Source organism: Bactrocera tryoni, chromosome 2, assembly GCF_016617805.1.
Source record: "Bactrocera tryoni isolate S06 chromosome 2, CSIRO_BtryS06_freeze2, whole genome shotgun sequence".
In the NCBI taxonomy this organism is placed as follows: Eukaryota; Metazoa; Arthropoda; class Insecta; order Diptera; family Tephritidae; genus Bactrocera; species Bactrocera tryoni.
The window spans coordinates 80,628,756-80,654,892 of NC_052500.1; the positions used below are offsets into that span (position 1 = coordinate 80,628,756).

At 36.0% G+C, this 26,137-nt stretch overlaps 1 protein-coding gene across 3 annotated transcripts in view; it reads left to right on the plus strand.

Moving 5' to 3' along the window:
- Positions 1 to 26,137, plus strand: part of LOC120767249 — a 301,297-nt gene that overhangs the window by 267,642 nt on the left and 7,518 nt on the right. For all 3 annotated transcript variants that reach the window (XM_040093103.1, XM_040093105.1, XM_040093104.1), the window contains 4 exons: positions 1,722 to 3,466; positions 9,180 to 9,425; positions 9,545 to 9,915; positions 9,990 to 10,548. In XM_040093103.1, the coding sequence (XP_039949037.1) occupies positions 3,211 to 3,466; positions 9,180 to 9,425; positions 9,545 to 9,915; positions 9,990 to 10,548 (1,432 nt within the window). In that variant the 5' untranslated portion in view covers positions 1,722 to 3,210. The remainder of the gene's footprint in view (positions 1 to 1,721; positions 3,467 to 9,179; positions 9,426 to 9,544; positions 9,916 to 9,989; positions 10,549 to 26,137) is intronic.

Below are 26,137 nucleotides of genomic sequence, written 5' to 3' on the forward strand. Positions count from 1 at the left end.
AACGGCGTATTCCTACACGCTAATCAAATATAACTACTGAGAGCGGTCATTTTAAATATATAAATTGCTATTATTTCATTCAAGTTGTAATAAAATCTTAGTACAGAAGGAAACTGATCTATTAAACAGCCTACCATTCAGCTTACGAAAAACTTTTCTCTCTCTTCTTACCTTGATAATAGCTTAAATTTACTTCCCGCATGCTGACTTCTACCAGAAAAGTGAAAATCGAACGTGTTGTAACAGGACATTGAACTATCATAAATAATAGTAAGAATGTGACTTCATTCTGGTTAAGGATCGATGAACTTATATATTATAATTTCAGAAATTGACGCGTCTGAACCGAAAATATCCGACTGACCCGTTTGGGTTGTATAACACAACTTCTCATATATAGAAATAATTTATGAACCGACTGTTTGAAGAATGGCCTTGTAAAACCATTATAGTATGTACGCTGTCATTTCAGTTTCCGAAATTGTTGAACCTAATTTCATTTTTAGTTATTTAAATTAAAATACATATATGTATAAAAAAGTTTTCAAAGCAAATAAATTTACATTTGGAACAAGAAATTTCACAAAGACCGAGTTGCCACCTACTTACGATCTTAGTTCTTGAAATTCAAATATACTAAAAGGTTTTCAAAGCAAATCAATTTACTATTGGAGCAAGGAATTTTATAAAACCGAGTTGCCACCCAATTTTAATTTTAGTGATTTAATCAATATTAAAAACAAAATTCGAAGCAAATCAATTTTTTTCTTCAACGAGAATTTTCACAAAAACCGAGTTGCCACTAAATTTTGATTTTATTTTTTTATTTATTAATTTCCATAAAAAATATTTTTTTATTGTATTAAGAAGTTAATTTTTACAATACTTAAATAAAAACTCTTATGTACATATGTATATTACCTTTATATATTTGTTTAGTGGCAACCCTTTCCCATAAACAAAAGCTAAAAAATATTAAATTTTTTTTGATATTACACTACTACTTAGTTTTTCTGGAAAATTAAAAATCAGAATAATTTGTTGGATTGGTGATATTGGAGATATACAACAGATATGGTATGTTATAGTATTCAGACAAAGTGTAATATAAAATTAGTATAATATCGAAATACACCTGTGTATTTCATGCGAATATCTCAAATTCCGACGAAAAAAATTTTAGAATCCCTAAAGGCTAAACTTCGCCTTAAAACTCGCTAGCTCGAAATCGATTTGAGATCCATAGTTTATAGTATAAGAAAAGCTGTTCTGAATGATCAATGGATTATTTTCCACATATGTAACTTTATAGAAAAATTGTTCAATATTTCGGATACTGAGGGTATAAGTGTTCTGTGCTAAAAGTTCAAAATACCTGTTCTATGTATATGACCTGTATATACTCTCACGATTATAGGAAATATTCATGTACGTATGTTTACATGTATTATACACTATGGCATGTGAGTATACGCCACAAACACTGCCAACACATTGTACATATCTCCAACAACAAAAAGAAGACGCGCTGCTCAGCAAGCGGCAGGCATTCATTAGGAGTAAACTCACCCATTACAACTGGCAAACTATTGTTATATTAGAGTTATTATAAGAATAATTATTTTTATTATTATTACGAGTATTTAAACACACATTACAACTGTATGCACATAACTAATTTTGTTTTTGTTTTTTTTCGCGTTTCTTTGTCATATCCACAGGTAATCAACCCCTCCGCACCAGTTAGCCAAGCAACAAGAGTCATATACACAACGGTTTGCCGGCCTGCCTCTCTGCTTTTTACATTGTGTGGCTACTCAGCACATTGTTGTGTAGTGCTCAGCACTCACAAAGCCACTCGCTCACCAATCAAACCAGCCAAGCCAGCGAGCAAGCAAGCAAAATCATTCAGTTAACCAGCTAACTGACTGGCTCTTGGCATTTGTTGCTTTGGTTTCATTTTATTTGAACGTCGCCGTTGCCGTCGCAGTCAACGATTTTACAACAAACGCACCTAACTACATGCATACATACATATACACAAATGTCGTTGGTTGATTGTGTCGATGACGATGACGCCCGAACGTTGGGATTGACTGACTGAGTCACAGCGGCAGTTCATGCCTTCACTGTTTATAGCGGAGTGTTGCTTACAAGCGTGCTATTGTTGTTGCTGTGAGTTTTGTTTGGAGCAGACACACACACACATACAACGAACTGTGTGGAGCTTTGCATGAGGCTAGCGCTGACGTTGGCCGGCAGTTGCATTCGACGCGCCAACGGAACGGGTCGCGTCTACAGTCTACGTGAGTCTGGCACGGCGAGTGTTAGCTAGCACGCGTGTTGTTAAGGTCGTCAACGCGAATTTTTCCGCTTAGCGATTCACCTATAGTCACGTATATATAAATACATATGTATATATACAATATAGGTGTTTTTGTAGCTACGTCGGTTGCCGTTTGTCGTCAGCAGCAGCGTTGTCTACGCCGTCATTAGCGGTTTGTGTGTGTATGTTCGCGCAGTGCTTTTGGGCTGTAGATCATGCCAAATACGGGCCGGCAGTTGACAGGCTAGCACAGTGTCAATTAGAATAGAACCAAGTGACAACGAGTGCTGCTTGGTTGGCCAAAAACGGGCGTGTAAATAACCCAAAAAGCGCAGGCAAAGCAAACGCAAGCAAAAGCTGCAAAAAATGCATAGAAGTGTGAAAACTACAAAAAATGTGATTTTCCTAAGGATTTCGAAGTGCCCACGAGAAAATATAAAAAAAAATAATTTCTAAGTGAAACGCGTATAAAGCAAATTCAGGCAAGCAAGTGCAGTGAAGTTGGCAGCAACAACAATAATAAAGTGTAGTGCGTACAACATTCCAGTAGCTAAGCAGAAGCAGAGCTGAAAAAGTATTGAAAAAAGTAAAAAAAAAATTCAAAAATTAAAAAAAGTAAAATAAAACCGCATTCACTGTGTGCGTGTGTCGGTGTGCGATCATTTCATTGTGCTGTGCGCAGGCGTGCACGCCCTACCCTTACGGCAGCTGCTCCCAGTAAGCAACAACAACAACTTCTACTACAACAAAACAATAAAAGCAAATTAAAAGTGTTGTTGTTGTGTGTTTCCTCGTAGTTAACGAATTCATTTCAATTTTTTTTGTGTTTGCTGTTATTGTGATTTTTTTGCGCGCGCGCTCAAATCGCTTTGTTGCCTAGCGAAATGACTGATTCCATGAAATTATCCGAAATGCAACGCAGTAGTATCGAATTCGAACGTCAACGACACTTGGCCAACTGGTTTATCAAGAGTAGCCCGCACATGGCAACACCAACGACTGTCGGCAGCGTTGCAACCACAGCAACAACAACGGCAACAGCAGCTGGTGCCACAACAGATACGACAACTACGAGCGCCGTAGCAGCAGCAGCAGCAACAACAATAAAAAATACAGCGTCATCAACAACAAATCTAGTAGGTGAGTAGGGTACACCGCCGGCAGCGTCGGAAATTCTTTAGAAATTCAAAAATAATAATCGAAATGAAGCGAAAAAATGCAGCGAAATTGTAGCGTAGTTAAATATTGTAAGTATATACGCGACAGTAACTATGCACACACACAAACGCACGCGCGTTGATTTATTTATAGGCATTGCGGCGTAGCGCCGCTCTGCGCTTGGCCGGCGCTGCGCTGCGCTCATCGCAACAATGTTGCGCATTCGGCAAAAAGCAAAAAGGCGAAACAACAAAAGCAATAAGAAGCCTTCCAAAGATGATGAAATGCTCATTGCAATCAATTAATCATTTTAATCGTTCTGGCAATGAAATTGTTGAACTTTTCACATGTCACGCGCTCGTTGACAATGCGCTGGGAACGCTGTAAGTGGATAATATCGCGTTTAATAGCGCTTAAATGATGCTGCGAATAATTGCTTACATGTGCAAAAAGCAGATATTAATTGTGTGACCGCGTAGCAGTGAAATCAAATGCTATTTTGAGTACGCAATTTTAAGTCGAAATGTGTTTGGAAATCTGCCGCTGACAAAATCGAATATTCAAACGATTAATAAAGATCAAAAAGTGGTGTACGTAAAATTAATTTAATAGTAATGGAAAATTATCAAAAGATAATTGAGAAGATATAAATAATAGTATTCAATGGGGTCGTCTACCTTCGCGGTTTGTTTTTTTTTTTTATTTGCTTGTTTTGCTTCTAATGTAGACATAACTAAAAGGATTTGATCGAAATCATGTGGTTTTTTGAGATATTGTGCACCAAAGCCGGTTCACCGCTTCCCAAATGTGGTGCGTGTGTTTAGTTTTAGCACGATTCTAACTAAACTATAAAAGATATATGAAATCTGTGATTTGTTATTGATTCACAAAACAGCTCGCCATGTTTATAAGTGTCTTCTAAATTCTTTTTAAATTTTTGCAAATTTTTTTTTTTAGCTTGAAAACAAAAATGCGTTTTTTTAATTCGCTACCATTTCGTCAGATTGTCAAATATTGCAAAAACTTTTATCTACACATAACAGAGTTATAAATAATTAAGTAAATGTCCTGAAACTGAAATTTTTACCAAGAAATCGACTAGGGCTTAACGGCAGAGTTAAAAAAGGATGTATTGCTTTTTTTCCATCTCCAAGACTAATAATATATTAAGAAAATAAAATAAATTTTGTGCGAAAACTAATACCGAAAGTGTATTGTGTTAAAGGATTACTTGGGTTTCCTCGGCTAAAAAACAGCCTTTTCTCAACATTTTTTTTTCTCATATAAAAATAAAATTTTTACTAGAATTTTTTACTGTTAAGAACATTTAATAAATATTTTAAACTCGACCATTGCGACGCCATTCCCGGTGACCCCTCGAAAAAAAAGATGCGCCCGCGTTGGCAGGATAACTCCTTACAGGATCATCTAAAGTGAAAAAATATGTGTTTTAGTTAAAACCTTTACTTAAAATTTGGACTAGGGAAAAAAACTGAAAATTGGAATTTTAGGAGACATTTTGCAAAAAAATTAAAATTTCCGTGAGCTTAGCATAGCTAGCCTCGAGCGCACAAATTCTCAAGGCTGTATCTCCAAAACTATTGCTTGGATCAACAATATTCTAGAGGTATTGTAGAATTTAATAGGACAATAAAAAATCGATTTCTTGAAACCCGTAAACCCATGTAACCTCTTGGGACAGATATTGGTGCCAGGCCACATGGGAATCACAGATATCTGGGAATCAGGGGTTTCCTAGCCCCTTTATCAATAGAATAGGAGCCGGTCGGTGCTCCCCTCTATCCTCGTGTGTCACTAATAGATTTGGCGGGAGCTTGGCTAAGGCTCGGTTAACATCGTTGCGCTGTCGATAGATCATTTTGACCCAAAATCGTTCGCAAGAGATTCAGTGAGCTCTGTGCTTTTAGTAAGGCTAGCCTTTTCCTACTTGTGGGGGTTCTAACAGGCCATTGCCCTATCAGCGTCCATGCTGTATCTCCAGCTGCAGAAGCTGTAAGAAAGAAAAAAAGGTAGAGACATCTCAACACTTCTTTCTTCATTGTTCCGTGTTTGTACGATCAATGCTTAAACACTTCGGAGCTCACACTCTTAGACATCCCACCGAACTGGCAAGAAATTGATCGCCTGACCAAATTTTTATTGACCGCAAGATGCTTTGCTGACTTATAAGTTCGAATACAGGATATAACAAACCAATTTTTTTTTTATACAGAAATTACAAAACTAATAATTTTAAATTTTAAACAATAAATACAAAAAAATAAATATGTGATAATAATTTTTATTTTTAAATAATATTTCTTATTAAACATTTAAATGATAACAAATATTTGTTAAAAACACTGAAAATTTTGTAATTTTTGACAAGGCTTTTCTTGGCCCAATATATAAATAACATATCTATAAAAAATTTTATGTTTTTTCAAAATTTCTTTTATATAAAATAATATACATAAAAATATAAAGCCTTGTCTTTAAAGTAAATATTATAAAAAAAAGAATAGTAGGTGTATGTATGGCATGCAAGCCGTCCAGTATACATAACTTAATTATTATAAAAATAATAATTTGCCAAAGTCATAAGCATTTTAGAAATTTGTATTGCTCATTGCATGATTAATTAATAATTAAAATTAATTGGAATGCCGAAAAGGCGAAATCTTAACTTTTAGTGTTATCGCACTGCTCATGAAATCGGAATTTTGAAAATATATTATTACGTATAAAAAATACAAACGAGGTCATATAAGAAGGAGGAGCGTTTGATATGTCATTTGTTGTTAACAATGTACACTTTTCGGGTGAAAACTGTTCTGCTTAAAATATATTCCTTAGAAGGGTATTTTAGTCTATAAAAAATATATATAGCTATATATTTTTATATTTTAAAAGCTTAACTATTTAATAATATAGGTTTTTTAACTCAAATATTTTCAGAGATATAGGTATTTTGCTGAACCGGAATCCAAACAGGTTCGGCAGGAAATGAAATTTTATATGGATTTTATTTCGAAACTGTATTTTTCAAAACGATTCCCACGATTTCTCAGGTTCTATTAGATCGATTTACTTGAAATGTTTAGGAAGTCTTCTGTATAGACTTGTCTACAGACAGATGTCTGGACGTAGCCATATACCCAAATTTAAATTTTGGCTATTTTTAAAATATTCTAAACAGTCAAAAAAGTGTAAATATTTTTTCCGGCTTTCGCCATTTCTTGAATTTTTTTCCTAATTTTCCGTAAACTCAGACATTATACTATGCTAAAAAATCGCATATTTATATTTTTTGGTTTCAGATTGTTAGCAGGGTTCAAATCGTGGGTATAGTCACGGGCCAATTATTTTAGACCAATTATTTTAGACCGAGCTGTTCATTTTTTTATTATATCCGTATTCTTTTAATGTTATTAAATAAGTACTGAAAAAGTGGATGATAAAGGGATAATAAAAATTTGAATTACCTTTTTATTACATCACTTCAAAAATTACCTGAAATGCATGCATCTCGACAAGAATACCGCTTTAACTCAAAATAGCAATAGTAATTATATTTTCGACAGGCTCTAATTAATTCGGTTTTCGAAATACGCATACATCAATAACGCCACTCAATTGTTGATTCCGTATCAAACCGATTATTTCGTCAAAATTTACCATAACAGATTAGGGTCTTGAAAATATGCTAAAAGATTTCAGTTTTTATTTAAAAAATATTTATAAGGTATTAAAATACACGAGATTTGTATTGCCCGTCCGGAAGCTTAAAATAAAATACTCTTCTTTGGATCCAAAGTCATGATGTTCTTCTTGTACAATCATACATACATTGTGACAAAAAAGTACAGGGTATTTGTAGATAAAACGCAAATTATTTAATTATTCAGCAATATTTATTTTATCGCCTTCATAGTAATCCCCACCAGATGTACCTATACTCTTACATATGTTAACGACTTTTTCAGTCCTCTAAACACTTTTGATAAGCACTCTTTGGAATGGACTTCAGCTCCTTCAGCGAATTTTGTTTTATCTCTTCGATCGACTGAAAACAGGTTCCACGGAGGGGCAATTTCAGTTTCGAGAACAAAAAAAAAAAATCACACGGGGTAAAATCTGGCGAACAGGGTGGTTAATCAATGGTATTCAAAGCGTTTTTGGCTTTAAATTCGGTCACAATTGTGGTTCGATGCGATGGTGCATTATCATCATGTAAAATCCTTACTGACTGTCTGTCCCTCCGGAACAAATTTGTGATGTACCAAACCTGAATATCGAAAATAACATAGAGCGCCTTTGTCGTGATTTTTTTGGTTTCGGCTCATTTTTTTTCTTCATTCCGATGTCTGTTGACTTGTTTGCATGTCGAACTCACAAATCCATGTCTCATCAGCAGTTATCATGCTCTTCATGAATGTGGAATCGGAATTCGCACAATCGAGCATGGCCAAAGAACCCTGTTTACGGTACTCTTTTTGAAAAAAATTTAGTTTTATTGGGTCGAGTCGAGCAAGAACGCGTTTCAAACCCAAAATGTCCACCAAAACCCATTCGAACGGACTAACAAAAGATGTCGAACTCTCTTACCATCTCACTAGTACTTGACGATTTTCAAGCTCCATATCTTTTGCTTTTTAATATTTTCGTCAGTTTAAAAGGTCGAAGGTCATCCAGAACGGGTCATGTCTTCAACGATGTTTCGGCTTGTGATTCATAGGCTTGTATTTTTAACAAAACTAAATCACCGTAAGCCTTTTGCAACATTCGCAACGAGTCCGCACACGAAATTTGAGACAAATTCTTTGTTTGATAAAACACTACTGAGATGAACTGACCTAAGAAAGCGCTGTTAACAAACTGGTTGACAGATTGCTCTCATATTTGGCATAGTCATTAAAGACAGTCCTACCAACTTAGCAAAATACATTTTTTTGAAATATCATTCACTCGGGGAATTTAATTACAATTTCCCGGTGCTTTGTTGTCACAATATGTACTTATCTAGCTTAAAAAATACAAAATTTCATTATAAAGCTTAAGGCTTTAAAAGTTTAGTACAATTTTAGCATGGGTCTACCAAAACTCCACAAATAAGCCCAAATGTCGAATCTGTTGATTTTTTATCAAAATTACTGGCATGAAGTAAATTGTATATCTTCATATTAGTGAAAAATTGTGTAGCAATTGCTAATACTATATTTCTATTAGACTACCAGCGAAATTCTGTAAAATGAATTTCTATAATAAACTATTTCGTGGATTCATTAATATCATACCTACTTTGCAATGGTTGAAATAACTTTAATTCCTTATTAACTCATGCCTTTTTGATGGACTTACTTACTAAAAAGCTCTTTGCACGGAAATCTTTACAACAGAAATGTGTCCATGGCAAATTTTTTGCTTGCACAGCATATTTTTAAAATCACCTTAAAAGCAATTTGAGTAACTAGAAGGCATGACTTTACGCCCACCAGTTAAAGTAGATTTCTTTGCAAATTTTCTTGTCTAGCCAGCGCTTAGTTGAATAAAAATTCTAAACCGAATTAAAAAAATTCCAGCATTTTTCCGTTTTCCATTCTTTACTTTTGTCTAATCGAATATTAAGTACATTACTCATTCTCCAGTCATTTATTAATGCAATTCCGCCGCCTCCCTGTTTCTTCACTTTCAGGTGGCAACCATACAAATGGCATGTCGTCGTCGTCAGCCGCCGCACATCATCAACAACAGCAACTGAGTGCTAAGCATCACAGCAGTTGTGGTGGCGGCGGCACCAGCGCTAATCCACCGCCTCCTGTCTTTTTCTTAGTCTCCAACAATGGCAACACAAACGGCAATCTTGTCAATGGCAGCAAGCACAGCAGCAATGCGTCACCGGCTGCTACAGGTGTTGCTACGCCGCCCAATGCGATAAGTGGTAAGTAATTAGCAAGCAGATTTGCTAAGGTTTTATTTTTCGCATTTTGCGCCGTTTACTACTATTCATTTGTATTCGCGACATGCAAATGACTAATTACAACACTTGGCACATTACAGCTGTCTCCGGCGGTCCGTTAGGCCATTTCGGGGCGGTCGAGGGACGCAAACCGAAATTGCGACGCTTCAACTCGCACGACACCAGCGCTAACATGTTCTCCGTGGCGGACTTTGAGAATGCACGTCTGGCGCGACGCAATGAAATCGAAATGAAGCAGCGTTTGGCACGACGCATGCGCATGAGTGCCGGCGGTGGCGGTTATGGCTCTGCGGCCGTTGGCGGTATGGGCGCGAACTTGGCCGGTGGCAATGGTTGCGGACTGGGTGCTAATGGCAATGGCAGCGGTGCGGGCAATTGTGGCAATGGCAGCATGTGTGGTGGTGGCGATTACTCCACCGGCGACAGTAAAGCATCCAAGTACAGCAATGAGGTGAGTCTCGAACTCAAAAACACTCCAATTGAATTTAGGAAGTTTTATAAAATATTTCTTTTGTCTACTTCTAGTCGCAGCACGAGCCTCTACCCGCGGACATCTTTCTCGATCGGTATTCGTTGCCGCGCGTAGTGCGTATCTCGTACAAGACGAAGTTCTCCGACGAAACGCTGCAGTCCTCTTCTTCGAATGGCTCGTCCACGGCCACAACACACACCACCGGCACCAGCGCCTCGAACTCGTCGGTCAGCGCTTTTGGCATGACGGTGGCCATTAACACCGGTACCTCCTCATCGACGGCCTCCTCAAGCGGCAATGTGAATGCGCACAGCTCGGGTGCTACGAATACGAGCAGCAGTGGTGAAAGAGTGACCACCAAGCACTCCACCTCGCATAACACAACAGTTTCGACATCGACTGCAGCAGCAGCGGCGTCGTCGGCAACTCAGTCAAATACAGCAATTAACGGTAATGGCAACGCCGATGCGGATCATCGCGATCACGCCGATCATGGCGAGCTGTTTTTGCTTTATCGGCTAATACGCCAGCGTCACATTTTTCACGGGCATAATGCCAAAACGGCGGCAGCGAGCCGCAAGAAAGGTGTGCTGATTCCGCAAGAGTTTCCAGGTGAGTCAAGTGAAGAAGTGTAAAACGAGCTGACGCAATGACAAGTAGTTAAAAGCAATTTCACGCCCTTCACAATTTTTAATTGAATCCGTATTGGTTATTGTACTCATATATATGTACTTGGTATGTATGCATAGAAATGTGAGTCAGCGTCAAAAGGTTCTTTTACAGCTGATAATTTAGTTACGTAAGTACATACAAGTACGTGCCGTTATGAAAATATGCGCAGCAAGAATTCGTTGACTAATAAATATGAATATTTTTTGTTATTGTATATGTATGTATGTATATAATAGTAAAAAAACCGTTCGCATTGCAATGTTGTGAAATTAAGTGCAGAACGGAAAAAAACTAAGCCTTAGTAAATATGAGATGGTCAATGCTAAAGTCCATATTGATCTTTAGTGATTAGGGCTTAACAGAATTTTAGCTTTGAAAAATTTTCGATATTTGTATATCCAACCCTTAGCCTGATATGTGAAATGAGCATACTATGTAAGTATAATGAAAAATCATCTTTTTGATAATTTACGATATACTTTATATAATACCTTTTGCGGAAGCAATTAATAACGAAATTTCCAATTTTTTTAGTATTTAGTATTTCTCTAGTCTTCGAACTTTCGCATCGAAGAAGTTATATATTTATACTCTTTAGTGAAAAGGGAAACTAGTAATAATATCCTAACCTCATCCTCAGCTACCTTTAAGACATAAGTATGTACTTTCATAAGAAACAGATAATTTAATTGTTCGATGAAGAATTTATTAAATTATATGACAACTTCGTGCAGTAAATCACCTTCTACATGCAATAGTCTTGGTCTCTTGATAGGTTCGTTTGTTTTTTTATGTAAAATTTTAACTAATGGTTTCATAAGGGTTTAGAAGCTCATTATACAGTATGACTTTGTGAGACCACCAAATGCAGAGTATTGCCTATGCTTCATGGATATTCTGTTTTCCTTTGATTATTTCGTGACATTAAGGATGCTTCCAGTTCCTCATCTTTAAACTTGTTTTTCGTTTTCGAAGCCAAAAACACCACTTTTGAATTGTCAAAAGCACTTTAGACATATTCTCTTAGCTAGAGAATGTTCATAAGCTTCCACCTCGATAGATATGTAGGTCAGAGTGCAGCCCTTTCAGACTCACTTCCAGTAGAGTTTGGTATCGATATCGACCCCTAAATATTTTTCTGTGATATACAGAAAGACCTAGTGGGGGAAACTGAAATTAAGGGGGTTTGGTTTTATCGTAAAAAGCACCAGTTCTGTCTTATAAAGAAACGGACTCCTGTCCGTCATTCGCGGCCCATAGACCTAGCCTTCGTAAGGCTCCTTCCATAAACAGAAAGACCTAGTGGAGGAAACTGAAATTAGAGGGTTTGGTTTTATCGTAAAAAGCACCAGTTCTGTCATATAAAGAAACGGATCCCTGTCCGTCATTCGCGGCCCATAGACCTAGCCTTCGTAAGGCTCTTTCCATAAACTGATTTTCGAAAGAAAGAACTCTTATACCATTAACATTATAGCGTCTGATTATGATACTACCTTTACGGTCATAAACTGAAATCGACTTTAGCAGAGTTCGTCTTGAGTTCTGGAATAAAAGGGGTTCTTATTAGACATCGTATAGGTATATACAAGGTGTGTTCCAAGGTAAACAGGACTTACAAAAAAAAAAAAACAGAACAAATAGTTTTTTCGGCAAAATCAATTTATTTTATTCAAAATAGTCTCCTTCTGCTTCAATACAGCTTTTTGCATTTGCCATATCAGATGAATAAGGGAGTGGGAATGGTTAAAATGTGATTTTTGGTCAAATAATCGGTCACAAGCCTCGATCGAATGTTGGAGTCTGAGCAATTTTTACTCGTCAGTCAATTTGTGCGGAACAAACCGAGCACACACCTTTCGTAAGCCCAAATATTCGGTCAAAATGCGATTAATGTATGTTTTGGAGATGTTCATTTCAATGTTGACTTCGGCTGATTTTTGACGAATTCACGCACAGTTTCGATGGAACTTTGAAAACGTTGAAACCATTCGTGCACTCTGCTAAGGGATAGGCAATCATCGCCATAAACTTGTTTAATCAATTTAAAAAAAATATATAATGTTGGCTCTTTGTTCGATGCTCATTTTCTCACCGATAACACAAACATACTGACACTTAAACCGCAATAACTTCACTTCCAATCAATGAAATGTCATAAAATTATTACTCGACATATAAATTGCGGCACCAGGGGGTGCTAGATTAAAAAAGTCCTATTTACTTTGGAACGCACCTTGTACGTAGATATTCATGCGATAAAGTTAAAAATTTTGACGGACGTAAGATGTCGAAAGGTGTATGGAAGGAATTGTATGATGAGGCACTTACGCCTCGGCTGGACAATGCCTTCACAACACTGAGTACGAAACAACTTGGCAATCTTACCTTCGGGGAACCACGATATTTAGTCGAACTGACACTAGCCGTCTCAACAACTTTGTGATAAGTTCAAAGCGCCTTGTCAGTTTTAAAGGGTATTATGATCTATTATATAGGAGTTTTAGTTAGTACAACGTTTTTAGCTGTCCAAGTGAGAACCCTGTTAGGAACGACCGCTGAAATTAACCTAACCCAACCTAGTCCTTAGAGCGTAATACTAATCATTTTACTTTACTGGTTTCGATATGTTGGAGTGCTCTGAATTGCTTCTTTTATAAATCAAAAATTTCACAAAGATATTGAGGAGTTTTGACTGATGCATATAGGGCTTGGTTTCGACTATCAAAAAATTGTGGCCTAATAATAGGCTAATTTTGTGTGCTCATAACAGTAGTTGGACTAAAAGCTAGAATAATTTAAGCAAATTTTTTCATTAATTAGTTGATTACCGCAAGATTTACTTTAAAACCATAACTCATTTAAAATTTTTGTAATTGTTAACTTCATGAAAAAGTCCTTAAAACATATTTTCATTTCTTTTAATAATAATTTCATACCTCAAAATATATCTAAAATTGAAAGCCGACAGCAAAGTGCGCTCAGTTGTCACAGGGGATACAACAATACTATAAAGCGGCGAAGAAGGCTTTTAAACAGGTTTATAAATACCACTCAAACGTAATTTACATAACAATTGATTTTGAATTTGAATACAGACTGCAATATTTCATTGGAAAGTAATAAAATTAGCACATTTCGTAGCAAAACATACAGACACACACACACAAACACATAGTTAGCTGTGAACTGAAAGGGAATATTAATAGACTAGGAGTATATGTATTTATTTGATTTGTTTTTTTCGCAGCCACGATACCCATCTCAGAAATGCTCATAGTTTATGATGAGTGGATATGGCATTAGCTTTTGAATACAATTGGCTGTCATTAATATTAAGTACTTTTGGCCAGCAACAGTAGCGCCAAACAATGACATAACGGTCATTACATTAACAACAACCAATAATCGAGGCATACTTCTACATACATATATATGGATTAGTGTCCATGTGCACAGACAGACATACATATACATATGTGAATGCATGTGTGTTACATGTCTGTATGTGCTAGCTGCCCGGTCACGATCACATGAAAAATGCAAATGTGGTGTAAAAATGGCTCATAAAATTGTATAAGCAAAAATAATAATAACAACAAAAACAACAATAGTAAAATTTCTATACCGAAGGCAAAGTAAGTCATTACAGCGGCTGAGCGTTGAAAGGAAGCACATAACTACACACACATATTTGCATATGTTTGTATGTATGTGTTCACACACATATGCCTGTCTGCATTAGTAGTTGTGTAATGAAAGGAAAACAATAAATGAAATGATTATGGCGGTCGCTGGGCAATGCCAAATGTCCTTCTGACAACAGTTGTCATCATTTGCTGTCAACGACTTCGATGGCAAACGGCGACGATGGCAAATGTAGCATTTTTTATGCAGACAAACATACCAACAAACATGTACACATACTTATATATATTTACATACACACACACTTATTTACATACATTTATTCTCTGCCAAAGTCACAGCTATTCTCAAATACGTCTCGCTGTTGCTATTGCTGTATATTTTTACTATACTCATTAGTGTATTTGTATTTGCTTAAGCAAGTATGAGTGTCTGTGTGTGTGTATGTGTGTGAAAAATATACAGTTTTATAGTTATGGCTCGTTGTTAGCCATGATAATGCCATAATGCCAGCGTTTTGGTGAAATGCTGTTGAGCCATGTTGCCACTGCCTTCGGCTTTATTGTGTACATTTTGTTTTTGTTGTTGCCGCTGGCAGCTTCTGCTGTTATATTATTACATTAGTGTTTACACAATCGCACTTTGACATTATGGAAGTTGTTTCGCGTGTGCGCTTATCAACATATGTACACGCCTATGCAATGCTTTGTATATATTTGTAAAGAGTTGCTTGTGTACATACATACATATAATCTACAAATCCTAATTTAAGTGCCTTGTAAGAATGTTGGTGCGATAGGATTTTTTTTTATAAAATTCTTGAAAATTTCCGGCATTAATAATTGCATAATTTTTTATAATTTTAAAATTTTTTCTAATTCGTTCTTATCACAAACAATTTTTATGATTTCTGGTTTCTCGGCAAAACACTGGGACAAGTAATTTCACAGGCTTCTCTTGAAGCAAACTTTACTCCATTAAGATGGTCCTGCATTGACCGAAACAAATAGTAATTCGATGGTGCAATGTCAGGCCTATATGGTGGATGCATCAAAACTTCCCAGCCAAGGTCTCCCATTTTTACCGAATCATAAAAAATGTGTGTGGTCTAGCGTTGTCCTGATGGAAGACGAAACACTTTCTGTTGATCAGTTCTGGCCGTTTTTTTTCGATTGCTTGCTTGAGATTGATCAGTTGTTGACATTAAGATGTTGAATCAATCGTTCGACCCGGCTGGAGCAGCTTATAATGAATGATTCCTTTCCAATCCCACCAAACACTCAGCACAATCTTTCGAGGCATCAATGTCTTTGCGACCATTTGTTGAGCTTCACCACGCTTGGATCATGATTTTCTTCGCACACTATGGTCGTATTTGATCCACCTTTCGTCTCTTGTTACCATTCGCTTCAGAAATGGTTCGATTTCAATTCGTTTCAGCAAAGAACCGCAGATGTTAATTCGGTCCATTAAATTTTACACAGACATTCATGGTTACATTTGGCGACTACTGTATCGTCTGATTTCTGTGTTCGCTACAGTACTGTGTTTATTTCAGTAAATATTTCTTCAAAGTGTTTGAAGATCAAATAAACGTTTTTGTCTGTTTTTTCCACATTTCTTTAAAATCCTTTCAAGCCTGTTATGCTAATCTCATTGCTACAGAACTGATTACAAAGTAGAATCACTGAATGCTGCGGCGCTGTAGTTGTAGTCTTAGGATCCTTCCAAGTTTTTGCTTCTTTTATTTTCAGATCTAACTACAAATAGATGCAATTCTATATACGTGGAAACGTCTTCATTGCATTCAACCCATCTTTTTGAGCATAAAGGTTTAAATTTCTACTATAACCTTTCCTGAAAGAAATTTTTGGTACACTGGCTCGAGACCTTTTTTTGATTTAATGTGCTTTGCAAATCTTCTTATTATTAGAAGATTACCGAAATGTTATTATAAATAATGAAACTGTCTGAAAACTGTCTGAAAAAAACAAAAAAACCGCTGTAGATTTCAACTTCTCTATTTAGTTCTGCAGCACGAATTATTTTCTTCAGCAGTAGATTGAAGAAGTTGCACGATAAGGAGTGCAAGTCGAGAAAATCGTTCAGCTGTCTGTTGTGTTTGCAACTTCTCGTTTTCTAATACCACAGTCGCAAAATTACTGTTAACTAGCGTAATTAAAGGCAGTTTACTTATTCTGTTTATATTCTTTTAGATTTAAGTAAACAAAATTTGGCTTTAATCTTGTTTTCTGTCTTATTAAAACTGACATTAATTTCCTATAGGGCATCTGTAGAAATAAAAAATTTTTATTATTTTTCTGGAGTGAGTCGAAATTCCTACTGGGTCACATAAGCTCAAGCAATTGATTGTTTGCGCTTCAGTTGTTTACGCTTTTTTGTTATTGTTGTTGAATGGTACTTTAGTAATCGTGATGTAGCAATAATATGCGAGATAAGTGCAATGAAAGACTCGGCTTGTCTACTAATTTGAAAATTTATAACCGTAAAAAGGCATTGCATTGATAATGTTTTTTTTTTAAATAAGTGTGTTAGAAAAATTATAAAATAAATTTAAAAAAATTTTTTTAAAAAATTGTTAGAAAAATTAAAAATAAATTTAAAAAAATTGTAATTAAAAAAATTAGTTAAAAATAAAATTTAATTTAATTAATAAAAAAAAATTACTATAAATAATTAAATTTTTTTTTTAAATAAATTTTTGTGTTAATTAAGAAAAAATGTTTAAAGATATTTCTGCAGAAATTCAGAAATGGCACAGAATTTTAAAATGAAATATATATTGAATTGAAAAATTATATTTTGACCGATCTGGTAATATCCCACAAAAATATTTTTTATGCTATCGAAACTTAACTTTTTTTTCTTGTTTGGATTATATATTTTATTTATAACTAAGACCGCATATTTTAAACTTTTATCAATACATACATATATTATGGTCATATAAGCGACGATGCTGACCACTGATATGACAATATCTCCTATAAATACCAAAGAATTGAATACAATATTTATCATACGATTTCATCGTGTCTGCATTTATTAAAATAGGCACGTAAGAACACGTAAAGGAATGTGTACTACGTACAAGTGCATGCGACACGCGTATTGAACTGCTTATACACAAACATACATACATATATGTAAAAAACACACACACACATAAACCTACATACAAGCATGCATATGAACACCTGACTGCCAGCAAGCTTCTATTCAGAAGTTTTAACAACTTTGTACACACACACACCTACATATATACACATTTACACGTAAATATGTCGGCCAACATCTGTTACATGGGTGATAAATCAAATTAGCAGTTGCTGCAACTAACCACAAACTGTAGTTAATGTCATGCATTGTTGCAGCTCCTATGTACCAACATGTTGTACTTCGCCGTCGCACGTACACACGCACACACCAAGCAGCGACCTTCCGATCTTTATAGCATTCTAATTAAGAAGCTTCAAATTGCTAGCATTGTTTGCTTGTTTGCCACAAAAATCAACTCTGAAATGACATTTTTATCACAGAGAAAATAATTCTACATAATTTATGCGCATAACTAACATCTGCTGTATGGACTATTAATTTTGTGAAGCTAATTCGAATTTATATGGCAACAAGTGTGATCGCTACAAACAAGTGTAGTAGTTGGAAGAGCGGAGAATGCTGGTTGCTTTTTATATATGACAGAAAGAATTTTCTTACTTAGTATCACACTAATACCACTCAAAAATAACTGCATTTACGTTCTCTACAACTAGAAACGAAATAGTCTGATCATTTTGCTGACTTGGGCACCAAAATAATAACTAGCAAGCGTAGTTTTCGAGTTATGTTTTCGAATGGGCGCCATCAGCAAAACAAAGATTTGGATAAGAGTCTTGAAACTTGAGTTCGTTCAAAAATTTTCAAAAGTCTACAGAAATCGTGACTTTTCAGACTAACTCCTTGAATTCTTTTGTCTGTTCCCTTTACTTTATTGTAGTAAAATGAGCTACTGGCCAGCACTCTTCAACGATGAAAAGGCTGATCGAACTTCAATACAGATTTGGTTAATTTTTATTTTAGTTTTAGACTCTTCAGTTCTGTTCTCAACCTTAATAACTTAAAGACTAACCTCCATATCCCTATATAGAAAACAATATCTACCAAGTTTAGTTTCCGAGTTAGATTCTCCTTCGTAAACAAAGCCATTACCAGCAAAATGGAGCCTTAATAGAAGTCCAGAGGCGTAAGCTCTTTCATAAATTCAGAAAGAAATTAAGATATCATCCTCTTCAGATTACTCCGTAAATGCTCTAATGCTCTTCTTAGTTCACTTACCTTTAGTACATAAACGAGTTACTGTTTAGATCGCTTTTACGACAAAAGAGCTCATCGAACTTTAATACTGATTCGGTGAGACTTTTTGAGGCGTGGATTTAGTAGTGTATCTATCCTTAATGACTAAAAAGTAAACTATCCGTATATGCTAGGGTGGGCCAACAACGAATAAGGTTATTTCAAAGCTTTGAACTGAAAAACTAACTTTTTTGAGCAAATTTAATGCTTTAAAAGTAACGCAGTTCAAAGCTTATGGTTTTTAATTGAAACAAAGTTTTTAAAAGTTATTTATATGGAAAACTTTGAGTACTGATCAACACCTTTTCAAATTAAGCTAAGAATGTTTCCTTGTAGGGATATTTTAAGACCATGAAAAATATAATGGTTGTCAAAAAGTCTTGCGGTATTTTCGCTAGTTAGCGCTGAAAACGCGTAGTTCTAGTTTTATTCGTCGCATCGGGTAATGCTATACCTTTTTGGAAAGCCCATTTCACCCGCTAACACGTGTTTGATTGATTGTCGTTTCTTTTAAGTCGTTCGTGAGTTATAGCGTCGCAAACATGGAGCAAAATAAAGAGAAAATACGGCATATTTTACAGTACTACTACGATAAAGGCAAAAATGCATCTCAAGCCGCCAATAAAATTTGTGCAGTTTATGGACCCGATACAGTTTCCATTTCCACCGCACAACGATGGTTTCAACGTTTTTGTTCTGGTGTAGAGGTGGTCGAAGATGCGCCACGCTCCGGAAGGCCTGTCGTCGAAAATTGCGATAAAATCGCTGAATTGGTCGAAAGAGACCGGCATAGTAGCAGCCGTAGCATCGGTCAAGAGCTGGGCATGAGTCATCAAAAATTCATTTCAATTTCAATAAATAAAAAAAATTCAATAAAAATACCGCAAGACTTTTTTGACAACCCATTATATTAAGTTTGTAACGAAATTTGCAATACCCAAAGGAAATGTCGAAGAACCTTCAAAGTATATAAATAAATGATCAGCATGACGAGCTGAGTTGATTTAGCCATGCCCATCTATATATACAGGAACTAGTTTCTCAGTTTTTGAGATATCGATAAAAATTTTGTACACGGCCTTTTCTCCCCACAAAAGCACTCACTTATCGGAACCGTCGGTATCGGACCACTATAATTTATAACTGCCGAAGTGAAGTGCTTGAACGGAAAACTTTTTCATTTAACGAGATATATTCACGAAAGTTGGCGTGGGTTATTGCCAATGACCACGACGCAATCTCCAAGAAAATTCTTCAGATCGGACCATGCTATACTGGTACCTGTCATACAAACTAAACGATCGGAATCCTTCCATATATTTTTGGCGTACAAGATCGTTCGAAGATCGTTCGAAATCAAGTCCTTGTATGGAAAACTTTTTTATTTAACAAACTATCTCCTCCCAATTTGGCATACATTATTGCCAAAAGCAAGGCTGTAATCTTTAAGCATACTGCTCAGATCGAAACACTATAGCATATAGCTGAAAATTTTTTTGTTTGACGGAATATCTTCTCGATTATTTTGATCTGAAGAAAACGCAACGCAAATAACTCTCAAGAAATTTTCTGGAAGGGATCGTTATATAGCTATCATACAAACTGAATGATCAAACTCAAACTTTTTTATTTATCAATATACTTACACCAAATTTAGTATGGATTACTATCTTATGCAATGATACAAACTTCATGCATATTATTCAGATCGGATTACTATAGATTACTAAATTATATGACTCATCAGAAAGAAGTTATCCCTAAATATTTTAATACCCTCTTGTGATATATGAAAGAAAAGGGATATTACAGTTTTCGTTTATTTCAACCAATGAATTCCATTGGTTACTTTCTGGCTCACCCTACTGTATACTATGTACTGTTTTAAGTCCAGACGACATCGCACACCCCCTTCAAGACAAAATCATTAAGAAAAGTCAAAAGAAAAGATTAAACTCCTCAAAAATTGTTTTGAGTTTAAAAATCGTACAACATTTGTACTCTGAATGGCTTTCCACACTCCAAGCACCACTTTCATATGAGCACCAAAATAAAAAAGCAACAAACAACAAAACGCAAGTGTTTCCGCTCTCATAAAGACGAATAATTAAAACGTATACTAATATTGCATGCCATAACCACCATTTATGGCTGTTGTTGACATTTTGGCTAAAAGCATTTGCCAAATATATTTAGTACCCCGTCAAGTTGTGTTGCACGCTGCCAAATTGCAGCAATTGTGGCAACGCGCTACTAAGCGTTACGTGTGCGCGCCACAAGTTATGCTCGAGCGCAAGTCTAAGTACTACTCATACTACGCCCATATGCGGTGGCGGCAGGGAAGTGTGCCTGTGCAACACTGGTTGCTTAATTTGTGCAACTTGCTGCAAGTTGGCAAGTGCAGCTGGCCATTTAACACAGGCCGCAGCGTCTAATAAACGTTTATTGTGTTTGCGCGTCTCACTGGCTTAGAGGATTTTATTTATGCGCTCGGCTATGTATGTGCTTGAAAGTGCAACTCTCCTTGGATGTGTGTGTGTGTGTGTGGTTGTGCCTTATAATCGCCTTTGTAGTTGTTTGCAAATTGCAATATTAATTTGGCGCCAAGTGCTGGCAGGAAAAACCAGCAAAGCCGCACTTCTTGCAACAGCAGATTTATGCGCAGCCACACACACCCGCACTGCCCCCACACTCCTACAAAAAGGCACTCATACACATGTAGCTAAAGCGAAGGCCCATCCACACCCACAATTTGCCCCTTTGCCCTTTCGCCAACGCTGACCACATGCCGTGTTTTTGTGCATCTACTCAAACACACACACATACATATAAATGTATATATATAATTACATATCATATATACACTGGCAAATGCACAGAGTTGCACAGAAATTATTACTACAAATTACACTCATGTTTATGATGCTTTTAAGGCTCCGTCATCGCGACAATGGCTTTTGTAGTTGTCCTCACCTCTTGTTGCCGGCAATATGAAGTAGTCTGGCGCCCACACACGCACACAGAGCCACGAAGGCGTAAACACCCCCACATGCAGCAAGTTTTAATGGCGGTTTATAAAATCAAACGAGCCTTCCATCTAAGCACCCAAGTACAATTGCGCCATTATTTACTGTGATTCGCATGCATGCGCTCACACTTGCGCCTATTTTTGATTCTGTTTGTGTACTTTCAAGTAGAGCGCGAGTTGGAAATTGATTACTTGGAGCTTTTTTGGAGGCAAATAAGACATGTGACTATGCGCCGGGAGTAGGTTACAGGTTTAGGTCAGTTGATAGTATCTAGTATTAGCTTCTAGTTTGGTTTTAAGGAGGTGAAAAATAAAGATTTGGTAAAGTCCTTAAATCAGAGGGGAAAAGACCGCGCCCTCGTCGTCGGGATTTCTACCCTTGTGGTTATCTGAAAATAAGACAAAAACGGATTCTTGTTAACATACTGAAAACAGAAAAAAATCATAAATTGGCGGCTACTCAAGAAAATTCGATTTTAAATTGAAAGCATACAAATACAGATGTGCAAGATCTGAAGTCGCTCTACCTTCCCATGTGTCATCGCTTCGCTCTAATGGCACTTGAAAAGTTCCAAAAAGATCTGACGTCTTCGATGAAAGTTTTCTTCAACGATGAGGCCCATTTCTATCTCAATGTGTAACAGTAAGCAAAATTGCCACATTTGGTACAAAAATCAACATAAAGAAATTCAAGAGCTGTCATTTCAGCCAGAAAAAACAACTGTTTAATATGGTTTGTGGGCCGACGGAATCATCGGTCTATATTTCTTCAAAAATGATGCCGGTGAGAACGTAACCGTCAACGGCGACCGTTATCGCGCCATGATAACCGGCTATCGGATGTCTGAAATAGAAGTTCGTGATCTCGGCGACAATTGGTGTCAACAAGACGGCGACTCTTCTCACACATTGCACAAGTGAATGGATTTATGGAGAGAACACTTCGGTGAACAGAAAATTTGGGGATATGTGAAATCCAAAGTCTATGAAGGCAATCCCGCTTCGACTCAGGCCTTGGAGCAAAACATTACACGTGTCATTTGTCAATCGAAATGCTCGAAAGAGTCATCGAAATTTGGACCCAACGGATAGACCATTTGAGACGTAGCCGCGGCCAACAGAACATTCTTTCGAATGATAATAAATATTCTCCATTAAACTTTAAGTTTCTGTGTTTTGTTTAAGTAGAGAACCCCGAAATGGATCACTCATTAGTAGGTCAGTGACAGTGCAACCGAAGCTGACTATGACGGAATCGCAGACTACTGCAAAATTGATGAGTTGACATGGAAAGGCACATTAGCCTCGCTGTCGTTGGAGTGGAAACAGGCCAGAAGTCCGCTGTCCTCTTGGTGAGCGATTGCCAACTATCGATACCTGCGCAGTCGTAATATTATTCTGACCTAGAGTAAACCACAAGAGAACCAGCGATTTCGCCTTCAGCAAGGTTAAGATTTCTCTAATTGTTGGTATCCACTTGGTAAGGTAAAAAATCATACCGGATGCCAGTTACAGAGGCTGCTTAGAAGAAGACGGGGTAGAAATATCTACAGACATTATCATTGACTTCAATGCTTTTGAGAGATCAAAGCAAAAATAACTTCGATTCCAAACCAGTCGAGCTCGCGGAAAGAGATATTAAATGCTTAGAAGATTTGTAAGTAGATATGAAATGAGTACACGGCACTTTATCGAAACTTCAAAACTAATTAACGGTGATCTTTCTCTATCTTCACAAAGGTCTGAGCATAATGTTCGATCTTTTCTTAGCATCAGCCATATAACCGTACCTAACCTAACCTAACCTTCGTCAGTATTCCAAAAATACATATGTAGTTTATTCAAACCAAAATATAAGGTTGGTATTCGATTCTGGAAACCAGAAGTAATTTAACTTTTTTATTGCCAGAAAATGGGCTTGAGAATTGCACATTTCATCCGAGACTGAATTCCTATCCATTTATATTAACTATGAATCAATTTTCGACAGATTTTTCACTGAGCTAGACTTTTTATAAAAATAAAACTCCAAATGCATCTTCTCTTCACTGTTGAATAAGACCATAACATTTGAGGCCATTGCATTCTCCATACTCCTTTTCTCACTATTTTCTTTACTTAAACTCTGCTGTCTTGCCACTTTTGCGTCAACTTCTATTTGACTACATCAACTTACTCATGTTAGTGCACCATTTATTTACACCTTTTTGCGCTTTTTAATTTATGCAATGCGAAAGTATTTGACAGCTTTGTTGTGAAGAATTAGCAAACTTTTATTTACATAATCAACAAACAAAGGGGTGGCGATGAAAAAAAATATTTTGGCAAATTTTACTCGCGTAAAAATTCGCAAGAAAATTTGCTTAGAACAAAAATGCAAAACATCGTTGTGTTTGTGTGGGCATATGAAGGTTATGTCACAAGCTCTTATGGTGCTAAATTTGTTTGTGGAAATATTTTTTATAAGAAGTATTTAGTTAAAGACACGTGTTGCTAAAATTTAACGATTTTACTACAAATGCAAATGTTTATTAAAGTATTTTATTAACGTTATATATATGAGATTTTAAATTGCTATCTGATCAAATACTGGGTTTTTCATTAAGGAGGGTGATTGTAGGGCAATGTAACAATTGCCCAAAAGCATGCTTCCATTTAGAAGAAATGTTGATGAGTTTAGCTGATATTAAAAAAATTGACATTAGTGGCATTAATGATTTTTGAAAAAGCATTTAGTTAGAAATATTTCAATGAAGATTATTTCATTTAATGGCAACTTTTCCAAAACCTTATGATATTTTCTTGTGTTTTCATTTTTCTTGTTCAGAACGCGCTCTAAACCACTATCACCACCAGTTCAGCGCAAAAGCTAACGAATTTAGTCTGCTTTACACTCACCATGTGACGCCAAAACTCATAATAACTCCAATAACGTCAGCTTATTTTAAAATATCAAAAATATAATAGCACAAATACGTCAAAGCTCCTTTTAAATTAAATACTGTATATCCTTTTGGCGTCAATGCTACTGCTTGCTGACAAGCGAAAATTTCACACAAAAAGTGCAATTTTAAAAAATACACGCAACAAAATGAGTGTGAACGCAAAATGGAACAGAAAATCAGAGTCTCTTTGCCATGTCCCCAGCACTAGTCGTGGCATATCCTTGCGCGTTTCTTTATTTTTTGTTTTTGTGCTTGCTTTGCTATCTACAGATTTCCAGTGCTCTTAATTTTTTATGCGTTTCTCTGTGTAGCACGCATTTTTCGCTCGAAATTTTATTTTCTGTCATTTAATGCCGTTATGACGCTAAAGCTTTATGAGCTTTTCAGCGCTTCATATTTTCGTTGCATATTTTTTGCTACATGGAAAATTAAAAAAAAAAAAATAAATAAAAAATGGCGGAAATGCCACTTCATAAACTTAATTTGCACGCAAAAGTGAATGACAACACAAACAAATATGACGACAACACATAAGAAAGATGTCTGTCTGTCTATCTGTCGCCGTTTGTGGTTTCGCATTTGCTTTTTAGCGCAACCAAATGCAATTAAGAAATTATTATTTATGCGCGCTATTTTAAATTCCTTATTTGAATGAAAAATTCGTTTGAAATAAAGTATAAATTAGTAAAAAAAAAAGAGAAATGAAAAGTGTGCTGATTAAAGCACGCCTAAAAGATGCCATGGATTCTTCAAAAGGTTAATTTAAAAGCTCAAAATTATAATTAATGAAAGTAAATTCAACTTTATTAGATTTAAGTTAATAATAAGCATACATATCAGAAAACAGTTATTTTCCTAAAAAATATTTCCAGCTTTGACTCTGCCCATAGAAGGTCCCACACAAATTTCAAAGCTTTTATGTCACAAATAACTTTATTATTTTACTTTTGCAGCCAAAATAGGTCATTTTATTAGATAACGTCTCAATTAGTGTGAAATAACTTAAAATAAAATATAGCGCCTGAAAATATGCAAAACTTACTCTAAAATTTAATATTCTGAAATATTTTTTCTTCTCTTCTTATTCTTTGTTTCGCTCAAATTTTACTTCCGCATATTTTCAATAAAACTGCTACTTTTTAACGCCAAAAGGTATACTTTATATTGCTTTAAGCGCCTCGCATTTTGCTAGAAATTCATTTCTTTAGCTTCACTTTTCTTGCTGATGTGCAATTTTTAAGCTGTCATCTTCAGTAATACGCAATCACTTTAATTAAGCGATTTTTGCGAATATCTTAAAAAAAATTTAATTCTTAAAATTATTTTCTTGCATTTGCATGTTGACCTTTACAACTACCTTACTTGTTGCTGTTGCTATGCATTTTCTAATAGTTTTCGCGTCACTCAACATTTGCGCTGGCGATTTCCTATTCAGTGAAGCATTTCATTCAATGCCACGTCTGTCGCTTACTGCTTGAGCGAAAGCGCAGTGGTGGAACTTACTTTTTTCGATGGCTTTTCATTCCATTCTTGTTGT